This window comes from Vitis riparia, chromosome 5 (assembly GCF_004353265.1).
Source record: "Vitis riparia cultivar Riparia Gloire de Montpellier isolate 1030 chromosome 5, EGFV_Vit.rip_1.0, whole genome shotgun sequence".
Taxonomy (NCBI): Eukaryota; Viridiplantae; Streptophyta; class Magnoliopsida; order Vitales; family Vitaceae; genus Vitis; species Vitis riparia.
The window spans coordinates 3,385,634-3,406,829 of record NC_048435.1 but is presented as its reverse complement, the minus strand read 5'-3'; the positions used below and the strand labels follow the sequence as shown (position 1 = coordinate 3,406,829).

Genomic DNA, 21,196 nt, shown 5'->3' with positions numbered 1-21,196 from the left:
ATGCCCACTGCCCATATCCATACCCATATTTCATAACCTCTCATGCGCACCGAACCCATTTCTTTTACACCATGTACTCGCCATATCCACTATCCATATCTTGCCATTAACCTAGATCTCAAGAGGGGTGGCACTGGCAGGTTCTTGAAGATAGCTACATACGGACACTTTGGTGAGCATGACCCATATTACAACATATTTGGAAAGGAGCTAACTCGTCTTCGTGTGGCTGTTGTTATTTCAACCATTGTAATGATTACTGTTGTCCTCTCACCTATTACAATTGTCCGACCTCTTTATCTGTTCAATTTTGGTGGGATTCTCCCAAATGACTGCAACTCCAACTGTTGCGCTCATGATTTGCATCGAAAACGGGTGAACTGTGATCGCTACTATGGTCATAGTATCCATTACACACCCCCTATTGCCATTGCCATCCTTCTCCACCTGTTTGAGTGTTACTGGGTTACCCGTTTTCTATAGCATGCTCCTCGGCTGTCACTGCGGGTTCTGTTGCTTCCTATTATTAGGCTCATGGTGAAACATCCAAGGGAATGTGATCATCACGGCCTTCTCAAAGGTGATGGGCCCTGCGTTTGAGGCCGCTAATATTCTATTAAAAGATGAGATGCGTGTTGAAGAGTTTATGCTCATTTAAGCCCTTGGGCCTCTTTCCTATACATATCCCTGCATGTCCAACTCCCTACGCCCTTTGCGTGGCCCATACAGAAAGCTCACATGTTTCAGTTGAAGATGGACTATTGGTACATCGAACACAGCAACAAATCTGAGATTCACTCCTAAATGGTCTCATTCCCCGTCTCTTTCACTCTGCATTGTTCGCATGGCCACCCTTTGGGGCCACGTGTCTTTTATTATTATTATTATTATTATTATTATTATTTACTTATTTATTTAGTTCTTCATCTTAATTTTAAAATAAATTCCTAAAGTTTCAGTTTTTCAAATAGTTTCCAATTTTTTTTTTTTTATATATATATATAAATAATTTTAACTTTTCAAATCTTCATCCTTAGTTTTTATTAGGCCTCAAAATATTAATTTTAATAAAACTTTGCTGCCACTTTTTCTTCTGACAAGTAATTTTCATCACTTCCATGATTTTAAAATGTTCTTAAAATAAGTATGAATTTATTTTCGTAATTTCAAGTAATGGAATTTATGAAATTAGTTCATGCAAAAATAAACGGGCTTTGGTGGGGGCCCCACATACATGTTTTTTATGATTGATTGACTTGAGTATCACACTTGATTAATACATTCTGCTTTATGATATACATGCGATTATTATTTAATTGTGCACTAACCCTCTCTCTTGATAACGCATTATGGCTCGTTGCCTAGGTACGCACTCATTCTTATTCTGATCTCGCTATATGCATGTTTTGATATTTGTAAGTGCATGATTGATTTGAGTATTCATTGATTTTCTCAGCGATTGCCATGACGACTTCATCTTATTAGTAGAGACCCGACTTTAGGGACTTAGAGGGGTGCTATGGTCTTTACCGTACCTTTCCGATAAGTAACCTGACCCCCGAACCTAATATGGTTTTTCACAGACCACCTTTTCCAAAATAAGGAGTCACACTTAGGGTTTTTATTTCTTATTTTGTTTACCCTTTAAAAATAAAACAAAAATAAGTGGTGACTCCAAGTCATTTTCATAACAAATAAAAATCATTCTTCAAATCAAATAAAAATCGAACTCGCCATCAAGTGGGAAACGCATGAGCCAAAAATGCGGGGTCTACAAAAATATATTTACCCATAATGATTTATAATTTAACAACTAAATAAAAATTTAGTTAGTAAATAACATAAATATAAAAATTATAAAATTTAATTTAAACATAACATATGGGAAATCAACGACATGAGATCGAGCTAATGACATTTTATACCAATAGAAACAGATAAAGAATTTGATACAGGATATATTTTGAAATTAACTTTATGTCAAAAATTAATATAATTTAGAGTTCGTTTGATAGTGATTTTATAAAACACTTCTAAAATTTTGAATGTTTAAAAAAAAATATCATTCAAGCTTTCTAAAATCACTCCCAAACGTTATTATTGACTCCAACATTTAAATTGGTTTAGGGGGCGCTATATAGTAAAGTCATGAAAGTATGGTGTTCCATTCATACCATAAACAATTAAGAAAGCTAAAGAACTTTATCCTTTCCACACGCTTGATCACATCCTGTCACTCTCTCGCATGACATCTCTACTAAATTCTCACAAGCTTAGACTTGGAGTACGTTCCGGGTCATTCACCACTTTTAGACCTATAGCCGTCAACGCTAAAGGACCAATTTCCAGTTGCTTAAATCTTAAGATTAAGGAAAAAACCACACCTACCAACGTACTATGGGTTCATTTTTTTATATTTATCATTTCTACGTGAAATATATTAATATAAATGCATACCTCCTCATGTATCATAAATTTATTTTTATATTTATTTTGTAAAATAAATTTTTGTTTATCATAAATTAAATTTATGGCTTAAAAAACTTATAAATTAATATTAATATATAATATATAAAATTAAATTTCATATATCTAATAACATAGTATAACAAAATTTTATTTATAAAGTTTAAATATTTTAATTATAAATATTTTTAAATGTAAAAAAAGTTAAAATTTTAAATAAAAATATTAGAATGTGATATAACTTTTATTTTAAACATAAAAAATAATATGCATTTCATGTTTTTTTATTCATTTCATAAATTAAATATAATTATAATATAATATAACATATTTAATATATTGTCTTAAAATATCATATTTATAGAATATATATAAAATGATATCATTATCTATTAAAAATCATATATTAGGATATGTATTTCATGTTGAATGGAATATAATATAATGTGTTATATACATGGTATTTCATTCTATCTTGTCAACTAAATGTACATTTTTAAAATTTTATTAAATACTTATTTTATTTTGAATAAGAGGGAAAGTAAATAAAAATTAGAAATAAAAAATAATAAATAAGATATATGATAAAATTTCAAATCAACTAGGATTAAATATATTTAATCATGAGGAGAGACCGAATAAGATTAATTCCATGTACTATTAAAAAAATAACAAACAATTAAAATATAACAAATAAAAAGCTTTTTGTCCTTTTAAATTTATACAATAAAAAACAAAAAAATATTTGTCCACATGATGCGTTGTCAAGAAGGAAAGGTCCATAAAGTTGTGGGAGATAATTATGAGAGCTCCAATAATTAAAAGGGACAAAATGGGCTGAAAGGGGTGTTGTTGTTGATTATTTTTAAGGCTATGAGGAGTGGGGGTCATATTTACAATTTTAAGAAAATTTTGTCCCACTTATCCCTAATCAAAAACCATTCCAGACTCCAGAAATAAAGCCGGATATTCTGTGGGCTGCTGCGTCTGTTATGGGCAGTAGCCGTGGCTGGTGGCCCCACACCCAAGGGCTGGCCCATTGGGATCCAAGGCGGCCGACAGCGCGAGCCCATGCCATCTCAACCACCTTCCGTGTGAACCAATCTTCTGATCTAATAAAAGAAATCCCACATCTACTTTATTCCCTCGTACGGACCACTCACATGCATATATGATATATATAAAGGAATTTTTGTTTTCGGGTATTACTTTTAAGTTTCAAAATTTTACTACAAATGTTGCAAAAAACACTCGATTGTTTTATCATATTAATAATTACCAAAAAAGAAAATAAAACAAAATATTTATGAGCTTAATGATTTACGGCTCAAAAACAAAAAAATAAAAATTGATGTTCAACAAGCCAATATTTTGTTTTATATGGACAATCTTTAAAATATATATATTTAACATTTATATATTATTTCTTAATTCAGACTAAGGTGATGTTTATTTTATTTGCAAGTTATTTGTTTTTCTATTTTTTCACAACTTATTATAAATTTTTTATTAAATATAAAAAGTCAAAATATATCATTTTCTTGAAATATAAAAAATAATATATTGATTTATTTATTTATTTATAATACTTAATATAAATAAAATACTACAAAAATAAATAACCTTATATTCAACACTATTAAACATTAAGGTTTTATTTAAAATTAAGTAAAAAAATAACCACCACCTAACATTGGACTTTAACCTAATAGTCCGAATCTCATATGACTTAAGGGAGTATTGTTAGTTTGGGATTTGTTCGGGTTTAAATCTCCTCATTGCAACTATTTCATATTTTTAGGTAGAGCAGTTGCCTCCCTAATCCGATTTGCACTCATAAAATGAATAAAATTATAAATATTTAGATTAAAAAATTATATTGTAAATATAATTAATTCATTATTTGAATAAGGATATATTTGAGATTGATTTAAAAAATATTTTTAATTTTTATAATATTTAAAAGATAATTTTTTTAAAATATTAAAAAAAGAAGTTAAAAACGGATAGTTCGAAGTACCTCTTGTATTTTTGGAAGGCGTGAGATTGGTAGAAAAGATTTGATGAAAAACGGTTTGGATCATGCTGTATGTTTTTTTTTTAAAGATTTGATGAAAAACGGTGTGGATCATGCTGTATGTTTTTTTTTTTTTTTAAATATATTTTTGTGGGATTATTTTAATTGGATGTCTCCAAAATCATGTAATGATTTTCCGATTACATAAAAAATTATTAAAATATATTTCACTGGGAATTAAAAGAGGGCAAAAGATTCTTGCCTGACGGCGTTCGGACGGAGTTAAATGTGAGGGCTGGTTTAAGGTGTACTTGGCGTGAAAGAGGCGCACGCGGCAAATGTTTAGCGGGAAAATAAAATATGCTTCAAGGGACAGGTTTCGATCAGAGTAAGCGAGTAGGTTGTGGTAAAAAAAGAAAGGGCGCGTGTGGGAACAGAGGGTTGAAGGAGAAGACGACAACATCGGATGGGTCATGCTGCATCTGACCTGATTAGGTGGACCGTCATCTTCCAGGCCAACCCATTCTCTTAAGCACATTACTCCCAGGTGCGTCCCGTCTTCTTCTTCCTCTAAATCCCTGTTTTTCATTTTTGGATTAGTGTTTCGAGATTCTGGAGGACTGAAGAATGCACACTGCCCAGACTGTAACTGCCGGGGCTTCTGAGGCTTCTTCTCCACAGGTTTGCTTTTTTTTTTTTTCTCTCTCTCTCTTTTATGCTTTGTTTTTCAAGAAATTAGGTTTAGGAAAGTTTAAGAGAGGGGTCTGGATGTCTGTTGTTTTTGACGATGATTATGTGTGGGTTGTGGAATCTGGCTTTGGATTTTGCCTTAACTGAGTTACGGCGAATCCTTTGGATGGTTGCTTTTGTTTCTTAATTATGTGAGTGTGATGTACTTTTATTTGAAAGAGTGGTCTTCCATTTGATTTTATTCTTATTTGGAGTTTTTTTGGGGTTGTTGTTACTTATTTTAGTATCATTGAAGATGTTGTTTGGATGTGTGTTATCCCAGTGTTAGGGCTGCTGTTTATCATACTGAATTGATAGAATTTATGGCTTAATCGATTACCCATTTTAAATGGGCTGTGCCCAAGATATTCTCTGGGAATATTTTCTGCAGGAAATTAGGACGTCTAATTTAGGTAGTTTTATTTGAAAAAAAGGGAAGGTAATAATGAGCTAGTTCAAGAATATCAATTATCTGTGCATCCTTTTAGGTTTGTTTTGATTCTTTATTTTTATTTGTTTTTGTGTAAGAATTGAAATCATATTAAAAAAAGAAGGGAACAAGGATGTATGGGTTGTCAATCAATCACAAAACTGAGAGGAGAAAGGGGCTTATAGATCTAAATGCAAAGAGGGTCAGTCAGGAACTAAACTTCCAGTTGAAGTTATTTTGACAAGCTTTATATTAGTAACAAAGTTGGCCTTTCAGTCACTATATCATATGCCAAAGAAAAGAAAAGTGAACTGCTAGCTTCAAAGCCAAGGCATGAAGCTTCCTGTACAGTGTCGATCTACATGAAAGTGGCGGAATCATCCTCTGCCAAGATATTATGGAGGGCTGGAGGACAAAACCTTTGGATATTAATGACAGCCAGAAGAGCACTAGCCTCCACCTTAATGGCAACTCTCCTAGCAAATGGTTTAAGAGAATGCAAATTGATATCAGAGCACTGATTCCTGAGACCACTTGCAATTCGATGGTCCTCAGGGTGCCTAAAGTGTATTCATCAAAATTAATCTTGATTCACCTCATGGGAGGTGAGTTTATTGTCCTAACCATAAAGAAATATCTGGGGAGGATTGAAGAGAGTGCACCTTTCCGCTCCCTATCAATGAGATAAATCTAGGGGTCAATGTACTAGTTGCTGATGTGGTTTTATGATGACCTTCTTACTTGGAAAAGCAGAGCAATCACTTTGCAAGATGATACCCGATAAGTTGGTACTGTCTTGAACATGGTTAGTTATACTGAATTTTGGACTCTCCTCTATTCTTATTCGCTGGATGGGCCACTGAAATTTGAAATATCAATTTACTTGATGACTGCCTATTTGGGCCATAGTGGGCTTTCTTCAGGACAGATTTTTACCTGCTGTGCATGCTTTGTAAATTTTGTTTCTTTTAATATAAGGGTGCAGATATATGCCAAACATCTCATCAGCAGAAGCAGTTTTAGTTAAATTTGAATATTAAATAATTCATTACAATGTTCATATTGTAAGAACTGTGGATGTTTGTTTCTTTATGCATTCCTCAGAGCAGGATTCAAAATCAGCATTCAACTTTTATTAGATGACATTAATCTAATCCTGATGTGTCACATTTCTAAGAGCTTAAATACCAAAGGACTTGAGGTGGTGTTGAAATGTTTATTACATGCAGGCAAATCTCCAAATTCTGGAACGCACAAATGAAGTTGTTATAGATTCAGGACCAAGGGAGAAGCGGCCAGATCTTTCACTTCAAATACCCCCTAGATCTGTAAATTTTGTCAATAGCAGGAGTGGAAAAGGTTTACTCCAATCTCAAGGATCCGTAAAAGGTATTTCACCTTCAAAGGGCTTGTTACGGGGTTTAAGCTTCAAAAAAAAGACTGCTTTACCTGATGGTGAGAGAAGCTCCCTCCTCAACTCAGATAGCAAGCCAACTGCAGAAAGTCCTAGGTTGTCCAACTTCATGGATGTTTTTAATTGGAAAAGATCTAATTCTCTTCCTGTTTCACATGCATCAAACTTGTCCCCTTCAGTTTCTACACCTACTTCAGCAAGGCCGTATAATGAACGTCCCAGGTCACATGTAAGTGCTCTTATTTTGCTTGGTCTGTGTCATTTCAGATAGCTATTTAAGATTATGTTTGAGTCACAAACAATTGATAGTTTGATGGAAAGATAGATTGTTATATGCTCTTTATGAAAGTAATTAACTTCCTTGTGTTTTTTGAGAAGTTTCCCAGAAACTAAGTTTGAGTGACTGTACAATTTTCATTTATACCCTATTAAATCAGTATAATAAAAAAAAAGGCATTCCTGAAGTGCATCATCACTTTTAATTATTTTCATGTCGGCCGGCCGATTTATGCACTCCTCTTAAAATGGGCAAATCTTCTATGGAATCAAAGAACTTTCTTGTCTAGTTAAATTGTTCTAACATGTTTATATTATGCAATAATAGGGAGCCTATAAAGGGGAATAGAAAGGAGAGGGGAGGGAGCTGTGGGGGTTGAGCTGGCCACTGTTGTATTGAAAGCAGGGGGAGTGCCCCAATCAGTGGCTCTAGAAATATTTTAAGAATGTAGAAGTTAGACTGAATTATGGTCTTTTGTGCAGAAAGGGCCAGTTCATATGGTGGATCCTGTGGTCTCAAGGTCCCTGTCCATACCTGGTCGAAATGTTGTCATTGTAAGATCTGTATCTTTTGCTACTCGACATGAACAGGTTCAGACTGAATCTGGTGATGGTATGTTGTGTACCCATATACTCAGATATTTCCATCCCTTATTTATGTTGCTCCTTCAATTCAACGATGGATAAATTATTGTGCCAACTCATGGGTAGGACTTGCTATATATAGTAGAAAGTTTTGACACTCACTTCTACTGATTTTTTAAAAGCTTTGGTTGCATATCTAAGTAATATTTTTGTTCTGAAAATTTTCTCACCAAGTCAAGCTTGTGATCATCCATATTGATAAACACTCAGAACTTAGATGTTTGATAGTATTACTTTTCACATTTAGGTTGGCCAATTCCTTGATTTGTGGGCCATCTTATATAAGGATTATAAATATCTATCAAAAGGCTGCCCAAATAAGTATACATGATGGTCAACTTTTTTATATCTAATCATTTCCTGGTTATCATCCTTTTCACTTTATTCTCTCTGCAACTTGTCTTGTTGGAAAATCAGATCAAATTACTCCCGTTCCTATGCAAAATGAAGACGAAGAGATTCCTGAAGAGGAGGCAGTTTGCAGAATCTGTTTTGATGTTTGTGAAGAAGGAAACACACTCAAGATGGAATGCAGTTGCAAAGGTGCCCTCAGACTTTTACATGAAGACTGTGCGATTAAGTGGTTCACTACAAAAGGAAATAAGACTTGCGATGTCTGTGGGCAGGAGGTTCAGAACTTACCTGTAACCTTGCTTCGGGTGCCAACTTCTGCTCAAAGGGATAACAGACAGGCACATAATCAACAGAGTTTAAATTCACGATCAGTAAGGTGATGCAATGTGAGCCTTATCATATTTGACTTCTTACTTCTAATATCAAGGTTTTAAAGGGTCAGTAATAACAGTCTGGACCCCATGTTGCTCAACACATCTTATGTCCTTTTTTAACATTGCATTAAGTTAGCTCAACTCAAACTTCACACTTTGCTGCCTATCCTGCTCAAAACATTTGAAGTCAGTCTTAAACCATGGCTCTCCATAAACTTACTCAGTTGGCCAAAATTATATTTAACTCATTTCAATGTCAAGCCGGTCTATCAAAACTTTCCACTAAATTTTTTTGTCAAGAGAAACTAGATGAAAATATTAATAATGGCTTATGAATTCAATTTCCTTTTGTTTCATATTATGGCCATTTATGATTATTCTGATGCATATTTAAATGCATGGTTTATGCAGTGTTTGGCAGGACTTTGTGGTTCTTGTCTTGATTAGCACGATATGCTATTTCTTCTTCCTTGAGCAGCTCCTGGTAGGCCATTTTTCTCTGAGAAATAGCTCTGAAAATAGATACATTTATCTTCTATATAAGAAAAAGGGGGGAAGGCAAATGCTTCCAGAGAAGTTGAATAATTGACCAGAATGGCTCATTTCTAGGTTCTTAAAATTTTCATTAAACAAGAATTGATCTGAAGTGATATTGAGTTGGAACAGAACCAGTTGTGGACCATCTCTTATCTGAATAGTGGAGGAATCCTCACTAGAGACTGAACTGAGATCCCTAAAGCACAGGTTTAAGACTCAAGCAAAAGGGAAAAAAAGAGTATTTGTTGATTAGATGGGACAAGTGTGTTTCTCAACAGATTAAATTCAAAGATGTTTGGACATCATCCTGAATAAATGCAAAGGTTAGGGCATATCTAGTTTCTCAAACTGAGTTAAGCCAGATCTGTGGATTGGCGCTTGCAGTTTGAAGACTAGATATATTATCAGGTATTTGACTTCTTGAGCATCAACCCACCTCACCAGACTCATCAGGCTTGTCGGCATATACCATGAGCATCAAAATTGCCCTTCATTTTATGTCATTATTTGGCTTTATATTACTATTTTCATGAGGTTTCTTGCCTTTCCCACTCTTTTTTATTGGTATCTCATGCATAGTTCCCTTAACATATTTGATATTATAGCATATACATGTATATATTAGAAGCTAGTTCCTTTTCTCTTTCTTGCATCACTTCATGTGATGCCTTCTCAACTACTGTTGAGAGTGGAAAGAAATGAACATTGTGCATTCATCATTATAGTTGGCCATTTTTAGGCTTTTAATATGAAATTTATTTTTCTTGATGACTAGCATTCATTAGTGTACACACGAAAATATGTGACATCTTATACGCATAGAGAGAAAGGCCAAACTGGTTTCAGTCCTTTGTTGTGCATATTTTTACCATGATATTCCATATAGTGGTATTAATTCTATGCCATCCATATGACAGATTCATGACATGAAGACTCAAGCAATTGTAGTTGCAGCACCATTTTCTTTTACTTTGGGTGTTTTGGCGTCTATTTTTGCAATTATCCTAGGTATGTTTGAGTTTCAGGAAATGCAGCAAGTGTTTTATATGAATCATAATTGTTAAAGTATTAGCTGTTTCACATGCAGCAATCAAGGAGTATATATGGACATATGCTGCTCTTGAGTTTGCGCTTGTGGCCATAATCGTCCATCTTTTCTATAGTTTGGTGAGTAATGCTTTGGTATAATAATTTCATGCATAAGATGATGGCTTCCTCCATTCCCATCACTGAAGTCTCATAATTTTCATTTCATTGCTCATAAAAGTAGGATGCTTTGTTCCGACTTCTTTTTGCAAAAAATAAAACAAGAGTGCTACCGAGCTGGTCAGAGTACAACAATAACATAAATGACCATTACTTCAATGTCAAAATTCACTGTTAGAATTCATTTCAAAGGAAGGCTATGGAAGTAAGAAAATGTTGATCCTGCCAATCTGTCTTTCTAATATGTGGAATGAGCTAAAATGATTTCTTTGAGGCTTTGTCTCCATTGTTTTTGTAACCATTATCTTGCTAATTTCTTCCTTTATTTCCAGGGAAAGGGAAATGTGTTTTGTTAAATAATTGGAAAATGAAAAAGGATAACTTCATGTCTTGTGGGCATGAACTGATACACGCAAGATTTTTCTGCAACTCTTGTCAGAAATTCAAATGCTTCAAATTTTCATTATGTGCAAACGTTATTAATGAATGTTTCCCAGATTTTAGTAATATTGATTGGCTTGGCAGGTTCATTGCTATTAGTATTTGTTATGTGATTTTACTAATAGAGAGACTAGTTTTGTTTTCCTTATAGTCAAAACCATTTCCCATATGCTTTCTATGCCCCTGAAATTTTAGGGATGGTGGGTTTCATTCTTACCAAAAATTTGTCCATATATCTGGTGACTAATGACTAGTTTTCATCCCTGAACTTCCGGTGGTAGATTTATAAAGGCCCTTAAGAAAAGAGGGTGAACATATATGCCTTTTTTCTCTCAGCTTTTTGCCAATAGATAAGCAGAAAAGCATATTTTTTGCCTTTTGCTGGAAGTACACGAGTCAGAAGCCTATTTCATGGACTGCACAGAAAATGAAAATTTTACTATGTTATTTTCTGCATTTAATTTCCAAATGTATGCTATTATATTTATGAAGAGTTGCTTTAGGTTCCCAAGCCTAACCTAATATGGCCAGTCTCTTTATTCTACTTAAGCTTTCATTATTACGAGGCTGTTGTATGTCTGCTTCTAAGAAAATCAGGTGTTTCTTGTTTGGTTTCAGATCATTGATGTTTGTTGACCAAAGCCTAATCATTAGCTTTACTTTGTTCTTGCAGCTTCATCTGAAGGCGGTTTATGCCATAATGCTTTCTGCAGTTATGGGTTTCGGCATAGCTATGAGCCTCAATTCATTGTACATTCAATTTTTTACTTGGCGGTTTCAGGTTACACAGAACTCCAACCCTGTATGACCAGACCTCTGAGAGGAACCACGTGCCCGGACAAAGCACTGGAGTACATATTAGCTACCCAGGCACTGTAATTATATTAAGAATTGTAGATTGTTTTTTTTTTTTTTTTTATGTATATTTTTAGTGGTCCAAGTGTCACACATGAACTTAAGAAAAACCTAAATCTGTGATAAATATGCTACTTTTTTTTTTTTTGGAAGTATTTGTCAATATTTGATATACAAAATCCAGACGTCTTTTCACTGGATGGTAACCCACCCCATGCAAAAATGCATGAAAAATTATTGAAGAAAGAATTTTCATTTGTACTTCAGTAAGGAAGTAACAAACATTTGATACACAATTCAGGAAATGGGGACCTTGCTCAATGACTAATTTCCATATGCAACATTTGTACTGTTGGAAGATGATGGATCAACCCTACTGCAACCATTTACTGTTGGTTATATAAGAAAAATACCCACCATCCTTTCAGAGATAATTCAATGGAATAAGATGAGTGCTTTTTTGAGGAAGTTATAATCCGGCTTCACCCTGGGAGCTGCATCTTTCCTTGAATTCACCTCATAACCATCCCGCTCTTCATCTAGTAAACTTAGGCCTTTTAACTGTGTCCTACATCGCTTCAGATTGGCAACTTCAAAGGGGACCACACCAAAATATTAAAAATAAATAAAAAATAAAATCTGTTGCTTGCAATATGGCATGCTCCGAATATATTATCGGATAGCCACAGAATATTCCCAGCAACACAGATGAAAAAAAATATGATACACCAAAAGCTTCTGTTCACACAAAATCATTATAACTTAAACACAAAAACTATTTCGTTAAGGATATGTACAGATCTACACACGTCTGATACGGAGATGCAGCAGGGTTGGAAAAGAGAACATTATTTAGGTTTTGTCACAGGAAGGAAGTGATTACCATCTTTTCTCATCCATATCGTAGATCTGGTTCTTTTTACATTATCCACGAACAGCTGATGTCTGTCACCAAACAAAGATGCAAGGGTGTTAGAAAATCTGGAATCAATCAACAATTAAGCTCACCAAGGAAGACCTAGGCACGAGCCAAATCAATTCATTAGTATAATTTTAATAATAATTAGTGTTCTTTTGCCACTAGAAAATACAGGTTGAATTTCATATAGAATGAATGATTAGCAAAATAGCTGATGGAAAAACCAGCATTCATTCCATTCTGATGCCAATATTCGATTTTATTAAAGTTATTTCATTTCAGCTCACCAAAATGATACCATTACTACTAGAAAAGCACCCACCTTTCATACTCCAGCTTCTGAGTGACTATCCCATTCAGTAGCAACTCTGAACTGTAAACAGCTGCTCCTGCAAGAATAAACGTAATTTTGCAACATTTTAAAAAAATCTATTTAATCAATTGTTTATAGTAGAGTAATCTATAAATGTTTGTAACCTTTTTCGAGATAAGGCTCACAGACTGCATAATCTTCATCACACGATAAAATCAACAGATCATCTGGAAATTTGCCATCCTTCAACACAGATCTGCCTATCCTCTCCACAGGCTGATATACACATTTGAACTGGAATTTAGTGTTCAAGCAAGGATTTGAAAGATCAAGTAGGATCTAAATGTGATTGAGAGATTCATGGTAAGGAGCCATAAGTAAAATCCCCAGGAATCAGCAGCTAAATTTAAAACAGGAGAAAATATAGCAAACTAGACACAACTATAGCTGGTGGCAACTATATTAGAATTATCAGTATTCCATCTAGGTTATCAGAGCACCAGCAAAGGTGATAATTAACAGCACAATAAAATATCCTGATTAAGATGCTAACCACAAGTGTCACTAGGAATATGAAAACTTCCAGACCTGTTTGCAACAAAACTGCCTCTTCATAGTCTCAGGCTAACCAGATTTTAACATTTCAAAACTGAATTCCATTGAAACAACTTCAATTTATCATTGTCATTTCATTTTATTAGTTCTTGTTTCAGCAAGTTTGGTTGTGAAGAATGATTAAAAGGCTGAGTAGGAGACAAGACTTCAGTTAAAGACAATCACTAAATCATTAACATCTAGCTGAACCATCAAAATATCAATCTTCTATTACCACCCTTAAGTTGACAAAAAGGGGCCATGAGAGGTAGATTAACCTTACTTGGAACTGTACTCAGTGATAAGAACCTAAATCTAAAGGTCAGACTTCAGAACACATACAGTGGAAAACCTATAGCCATCTAATCATGCAGGGAGTTTAAATTCAAAGGACATCCCAACATGACCTTTAACATGTTAAAACAACCAAAAAAATCAGATTTAGTTCTTAAAACATATTTTAGCATACTGTTAGGCACGTATACGACCACATCTATTGATATGAACACAATATGTCTTTGAGTTTTAACAAGGAATTTCTTGATATGCAGCAATAAACAGCACAAGAATAATAAGCTTCTGTTTGATACTGGTTCCCAACCGAGGACCAGTTTCAAAATGTCTGTTTTTTCTTATGATTCCTCACTTATTACTATATCCACTTCTTATTTACCTCCATTGAAAGCTATATTCACTTCCAACAATGACAAGTAGCAAACATGGGGACATGATTGGGGATCAGGTCATCAAGGTACAATCAGTGAACTGAGCTCCAGAGCTAGGAGTTCTATGTCTAGGTTGAAACTCAATAGATCGTGGACGTAAGATGAACCAGATTCTGAAGGTGTGGGCTTATTAAGTTGCTCAAAGCAAAAATTCCCTTGATGTTCATACCAGAGACTAGGGTTTTGATACCATCTTCACCTGGGTTAGGTGGGTGTGGGGAGGAGGGGAGGGGAGGGGACGGGGTGTGGGTGGTTTAGGGGTATGTGAGAGTGCCACACCCCATTATGCAGCCAGCTGAATGGGCTTCTTTCACAAGAGCAGGAAAAAAAACAAAAAGGAAACAAACCAGAGTTTTAGATATATGCTACTAATGCTGGAGCAGGTAAAATTAGCTGTAAGAAATAATCTAGAAGGATTACATACCTGACCATCAACTGCCTTAACCAAGCTTGCTATTATTTCTTTACCAGGCTTTGTGTTTGGAGTGATTAAGACTTTTCGACCCTGCAGATGCAATGATGTAAAATTACATACAGAACCAAGCCAATGCATCTGGTTCAACTAAAATAAGATTGAGAAATTGCCTGTAAAAGAGGATGTTGGCATGCACGTGCCAATGAAACTGGCATGCTAAAGCCAAGCTCCTTTTCCTTTTTGGCATCCCTCAGTATGTAGCCTTTCTCATCAATAAAGCATCTAGCTTGCACACAGCTCTCAAGCCATAGATGTGTCACCACTGGTTTGCCATATGCAATAGCTTCTAACATATTCCTTGTCCGTACAAATGCATCTGTTATAAAGTGTGTGGCATCTGAAATAGAGGAAGCTACAGAAACTCCCAGGCGGGTCAAAATCTGAGAGAAAAGAGAAAAAAAAAAAAGAAAAGCACAGTTTAAACACTGACATTTGCTAAAGAGTTGAAGAAATCACAACTGCCTACCTTTTTCTGCTGCTTAATTATATCATCATCCAAGTGTTGGCTAAATAAGACTCGAACGTTCGATATTTCTCTTCTCCTCCTAGAATCTTTTACTGCAGAAGTAGGCCCTGGTCCAGTGTCAGTTAAGTTATTGATTTCTTTCAAAAGGGATGTCCTTAGGTTCTTCTTGCAAGACTGCTTGACATATTCGTTACCCATACAAACTGGTGATGCAGCATTTGTAGGTGTCACAGAGTTAACTGGGGTAGTACATACTGAACCAGAGGGTTTACACATCTCCCTTAACCCAGCATTTCCTTCTCTGCCTTCAGCAGGTGATGAGGGATCTGCATCACTGTTCCCCTCAGAATGCTTAGATGCTCTTTCCCCAGTCGGATCTCTGGAAATTTTTTTTCTATTCTGATTAACAGAACTACGGTTAAGCATAGCATCACCTGCTCCTGGTTTATCTAAACTTTGCTTTAGCAATATTCCTTCAGAATTCTGGTCTAGGGAAGACAACCCCAGAGAAGCATTTGAAGATGATTGTATTTTCCTCTTCATGTCAAAACCAGAAAAAGTGCCTCTAGCTTTGCTTTTTGACCTTGTCTGCCTAGGGATAAATTGTTCAATGGCTTCTTGTCCAACAAATGGTTTGGGTGGACCATCTAAGTCTGTGATGCTATTTGCTCGACCCAACAAGTTTCTATGAGTTCTGCTTTGTTTAGGACAGCTCAAAGCATCCATTTTGCCACCATTAGATATAGCAGTTAACTTTGAATCTGATTGCTCATGATGACTCAGTTTGTCAGACTGAAGTTTGCCAGAGCCATTGGAACCAGATGTAGACAATCTCTCTTTATCACCTGACACCTTACAGGCATCAACAGCTTTGCTCCTTTTTCTTCTGTCTTTAAGTGGACCAGCCTTTCTCTGATTATTTATTTTTTCACCAGAATCATTTGATGCGATCTTAGCTCTTTCAAACTGATTTACAACCATGCGATGCCTAGTTCGACAAGCAACTGGTGTAAAAGTACCAAGCTCCTCTTGTAAACCCCGTTTCTTAACTGAAATAAGACTATGTGATGTTGCTAGGCCATGACATCCTTCAACCTCATCAATATGGCTTCTTTCCAAGGTTCCTTCTGCCTTTCTTTTCCTGGTGACTTTAGAAGGGTTTTTGCCCACATTTTCACTTCCCCTGGAGGCAAAGCGTTCCTGAGAATTTGACTTGGTCCGTTTTGGTTTTGCTTTTACTGGCTCCACATCAATCTGCTCCCTGACATTCTTAGAGCGTGCGCAACCTGAAGATTCTTTACTAAGTCTGGCACCAATCCCCTTCATTTTCTTGGATTGTCTTGTAATTACTCCTGAATCCAGAGGATGTGCCCTCTTCTGAAATGAATCCTCTTTAGTACAAGCTGAATTCTTCCTCTCCCTCTTGGGCAAACCCTTGGAATTATGGTTACCTTGACAAGCCTCATGAACATCACCATTATTAAGGGATGACCCATAAAATAAGGCTTCCATAGCTTCAGCAGCCATTTGAGTGTCAAAACCTACATTTAGCATGTCAGGCACATCCATGTCAGCACCAGTGGCTTCAAACTCTCCTCCTGAGGATTCTGCATTTAACTGCTCATCCAACTCATTTGCAAGATTCTTTTTTATTTTCATATTATCATCTTGAAATATCTTGTCATTCTCTTTTGAATTAGGCCTGACTAATCTTGGCTCAGAATGAACAAAATTCATTATTTTATGGTGGATCTTCAATTTCTCTTCCTTATTCCTGAACTCATCCACTTGGCTTCCTTTCAAGTCAGCCTGCCTGGTCTTCCGAGGTTCAGAAGAAGATATCCGCCCATGATGTTTGTGATCAAATAATTCTTCCTTTCTATGACAGAAAAATTCTCCGCCACCTTCATCCTCACGGTTATCATCCCAGTCAAAAATCTCCGATTGCCCAACTGTGTTTCTATGATTGGATGCCTTGGCCAAACTTTGAGGCCCTTTTGCACTTGAGACAGTAATTGATTTTGTTTTGGTAGTCTTCCCATGATCAACTTCTTGATCAAACTCCAGCATATTAACTTGAAGAAACCTGTCCACAAAATCAAGTGCATTGGCTTGGGATGCCTCTTCAGGCTCTTGAGAGTCAACATAGCTCAACCCTGCTGACTTGTTACCACAGGCAAGCAATTGAGACAAGTCTGTTCCTTCATCATTGCTATGAATGTTGTTAGTGGATCTGCTTTTCTCAGCAAATGTATCCTCAGTAAAAAGTTTTCTCACTGTAGATCTACTAACCCTGCATTTGGTTTCGTTCCTTAATCCCTCATTATATTCCCCAAAACAATTTTCTGGAGCAACTTCTGCCCCAACTGCTGATTGGCCTCTTATAGAAGAAATCTTATTTTCCTCATCATTTTGTTTCAAAGGCCCACTCTTGGTTCCATTAAGAGTCATAGCACGAGCTGCTAAACCAGAGGCCCGCAAAGCTGCAGCACGAACTGAAGTAAACCCCCTTGGAACAGATCCTGAGTAACAAGAAGATAATTGAAAAAAAAACTGAAGTTTAGAACAGCAGGTACTTATCATAGTGCACTTAATAAAATTAGGTCTAGTAGTTTTAGGATACTTTGTTCTATCTTCTAACATTGTATATGAAATTAAATCTGACATTGGAAATAAAGTCGATCTTGAACCATGTCTAACTAATTATGCACATAATTTAAGTTCAAGAAGCCTACTTAGCCTACAAGACGTATTTGAAAACTTCAGCAAAGCTTTAAACTGCAAGTCCCAAGGAAGGAAATGCAATAACAATGGCAATGACAAAAAGCACCAGACAAATTCATTCAAAACTAACCTTGATTCTCATGAACATAATGATGATGATATCTCTTGAATCACTAATGAGTCTGGAAAAATTTACAAAATATTAAAAAATTTCTTGGTAAGTTGAGACATTAGATGACTTTTGAGGTCCCATAATTCATTCAAACCAGACAACAAGTTGACTGAAGGGGTTGACATACAATGATTGCATGAAAGACCTAAGTTATATTATTAATGAAGGGGAAAAGTAAATACCAGGTTCAGGTTCCAGGGTGCCTTGTTCCAGCGGTGTCACAGTAGAAACATTGTGTTCTGAAAGGAAAGAAGGAGGACGTGACTACCATTTTGGATGGCCAGTAGGAACAGTAATGCTTGCAAAAGACAACTGATGAAGAAAAAAAGCTGAACACCAATTTTCATTTATTGATAAACAACTTAAAAACACACACACATGCAAAATTGAGCTTTAAGACATAAAAGGATGAAAATTTTGAAGTAATAAACAAACCATGTTGCAATGGAGTTTAGAACAGACATACCTGCATTGCACTGTTCACCAATCGAAGGATGGGGTTCCAACAGACTTCCCTTTTCACCCTGTTCACAAGCAGAAACGTGATGCACATTTTCTTTGTCTACTGGGAAAACACCTATGCTTCTCACAGAGTTATCATCAGATAAACCCTCATTATCACTCAGAACTTCAGTTCTATCCGTTCCTTCACCATCACTTTCAATGACAACTTCATCATCGAACCCATCCAATAATTGGGTTCTTATATTCTCAGTGCAATCAGGATCATCCAAAACTTGGGTTTCACCACTAAGATTCACCAATTGGGTTTCAAATGCATCTTCAAGCGGAACAGTGTCATCAAAAGGTACAGTATTTTGTAGAAATTGCACTGCATCAGCATTCCAATCTTTGATTTTCTCACCTGATTGTTTTCAAGCAAATTGTCAAAATCATAATAAAAGAACTGTCGAATATCACTCTTTCTTTTTTGTGAAATTCATACATGTGGATTCCACTACATGAGGCCTTGGTCCCACATCAAAATAGCAAAGGTGCTAAAAGCTAGCTATCTACACATTAACTCCAAAACCCTGATCACAAACCTAAAAGATGGACAACACAAAAAGGGGAACCAACTCCATTGTTTCATTAGCATACCTGAAAGAATGTAGAAAAAGAATACAAAAATAACTTTAAATGGATTTCTGCTTCCTTTCCCTCAGTTTTTATCTTTGTTTTTCTTGGAAAGCACTGGACAAAGGAAAGAAAGAAATAGGAAAAATCTCAAACTCTCCATTGGTTTTCCCTAGAAAATACAATGAAAATTATTTGATTTTTCTTCATCTTTTATTGATAGAAAATTTTTGAAAAGGATTGAATAAAAAAATTAACTGAACTCAAATTTGTAGTTTCCTTCATTTATTTTCCTTTCATTTACCCCACATTTTCTGAGTTCCAGATGGAACTTTAGAGATCCAAACAGAGCCCATAGATTCCCCAACTTTCTCTCTCCCTCCCATGGGAAGTTCATCATTCTTTTACAAAAAATCTTCCTTCTACAGCCAATGTATTAAACCAAACTCCCGACTTTTTTCCTGCTACATAACTAACACAAGCTACATATTGTGATTCAATCAAGATTCCTTCCTTCTTTTTTTTTTTTCTAGATAACCGAGGAAACTTCCACGGCCGAGCCCTTCGGACTCTCTGTGGGGGCCCAAAGTTCAGGTGCTGATCGCAGCAGCCACAACCAGCACCAGGAATCGAACCAGGACCGTGCGCCTCTACCACACATCCTGGCATTCGCCCTAACCAGGGCACCTGACGGGCTCCTTTATCATTAGAATCAAAATTTGGGCAAAAACACTTAAAAAGGCTAACATAAATTAGGAAACGATATAGGATTAAGTATAATTACCAGACAACGAAGAGGGAGAAGACAGAGCATCAAAGTTTTGGGTTTCGGAATCGGAAATATCAGCAAGAGGTTGGGTGTCGTCGATTTCGTCATCACTATCTCCAAGGGAACCCATCTCGATTTATCTGCAATTGAGATAAAGATCCAAAAATAAATAAAATTAAGATCCTAATAGAGTTATAGTAATGGAATTCATAGACTAATGATAAATAAATAAACTAATAAAAGAAAATTCGGAATGAAGATCGAAAAGTAAAGGAAAATATTAGCGAGAATCGTACCAGAGGAAGGGGGAGAATGTAGTGAGAGGAGAGAGGAGAGTGGAGGGAAAGTGAAAGTGGAAGTGGAGAGAAGAGAGAGAGAGGATTGGAGGGAAAAGAGGGAGAGTGGGGGACATATAGAGGTTGATTTTTGGAGGGAAAAGGGAGCCAATTTCTTGGGCCGATTTTACTGACATACTGCGAGTCCACAGTGGCTTTCTAACCCTAGTTTTATGCTATGTGTAACTCTTTCGGGGAAAAAGAATTAATAACTTTGGTTAAAGTATGTCTCATTAGCCAAACAGGGCATTTGGTCTAGTGGTATGATTCTCGCTTAGGGTGCGAGAGGTCCCGAGTTCAATTCTCGGAATGCCCCCATTTATACTTGACCTTTTCGCCTACCCACCCAAAAAAATTTTGAGTCCTTTTGCCCTCCGAATGGAAATTTCATTTTAAATACCTACCGATTTATTAACCGTCCATTTTTGGGTTTTTTAAAATAAAAGAACAAAAAAAAAAACACATTTAACAATCAAAAATTATTTTCTATTCTTAAAATTAAAATATTAAATATAATAATTATTTTTAAAATACATTTAAAAATATTAAAGATATGTTACTTAACATTTTGGCCTACGCACCATTTTTATTTTTTTAAGTCTTTTACTCTTTGAATGAAAATTTTATTTTATATACTATCGGTGCAACGATGATTAAGTATTAATTGTCAATATTTTTTGTTTTTAAAAACAAAAAATAAAGATTTATTTAGAAACTGTTTTTAAAATATCTTTTTGTTTTCTAATAAAAAAATATTGAAAACACATTTAATAATAAAAAACTGTTTTCTATTCTCAAAATTATAAAATAAATCAAATAACATTTTTTAATTATTTTATGTTGTTTTTATTTATTTTTTTATGATTGTTTTAAAAAATAATTA

At 35.3% G+C, this 21,196-nt stretch overlaps 2 protein-coding genes and 1 non-coding gene across 5 annotated transcripts; 2 read left to right on the top strand and 1 right to left on the bottom strand.

Moving 5' to 3' along the window:
• Positions 1-4,943: 4,943 nt before the first annotated feature.
• On the top strand, positions 4,944-11,892 carry LOC117914240. 3 transcript variants are annotated; one of them, XM_034829483.1, is made up of 9 exons: positions 4,948-5,164; positions 6,872-7,097; positions 7,236-7,285; positions 7,816-7,945; positions 8,395-8,707; positions 9,117-9,189; positions 10,160-10,250; positions 10,330-10,409; positions 11,563-11,892. In XM_034829483.1, the coding sequence occupies exons 1-9, from the start codon at positions 5,111-5,113 to the stop codon at positions 11,695-11,697; spliced, it is 1,152 nt and encodes a 383-aa protein (XP_034685374.1). In that variant the 5' UTR covers positions 4,948-5,110; the 3' UTR covers positions 11,698-11,892. The 3 variants fall into 3 exon arrangements, with proteins under 3 accessions (XP_034685375.1, XP_034685374.1, XP_034685373.1); XM_034829482.1 differs by having other exon boundaries at positions 4,950-5,164; positions 6,872-7,285; XM_034829484.1 differs by lacking the exons at positions 10,160-10,250; positions 10,330-10,409 and having other exon boundaries at positions 4,944-5,164; positions 6,872-7,285.
• A 94-nt stretch (positions 11,893-11,986) lies between these two features.
• On the bottom strand, positions 11,987-20,429 carry LOC117914239. The gene is made up of 11 exons (XM_034829481.1): positions 20,275-20,429; positions 19,994-20,118; positions 18,599-18,997; positions 18,315-18,371; positions 15,237-17,758; positions 14,881-15,150; positions 14,720-14,800; positions 13,141-13,252; positions 12,986-13,052; positions 12,628-12,689; positions 11,987-12,334 (listed from the first exon to the last, which is right to left on the bottom strand). Exons 2-11 carry the CDS (start codon positions 20,106-20,108, stop codon positions 12,180-12,182), a joined length of 3,840 nt encoding a protein of 1,279 aa, XP_034685372.1. The 5' UTR covers positions 20,109-20,118; positions 20,275-20,429; the 3' UTR covers positions 11,987-12,179.
• Positions 20,430-20,557: 128 nt separating this feature from the next.
• Positions 20,558-20,629, top strand: TRNAP-AGG. The gene has a single exon. It is a non-coding gene; the product is annotated as a tRNA-Pro (tRNA).
• Positions 20,630-21,196: the final 567 nt, after the last annotated feature.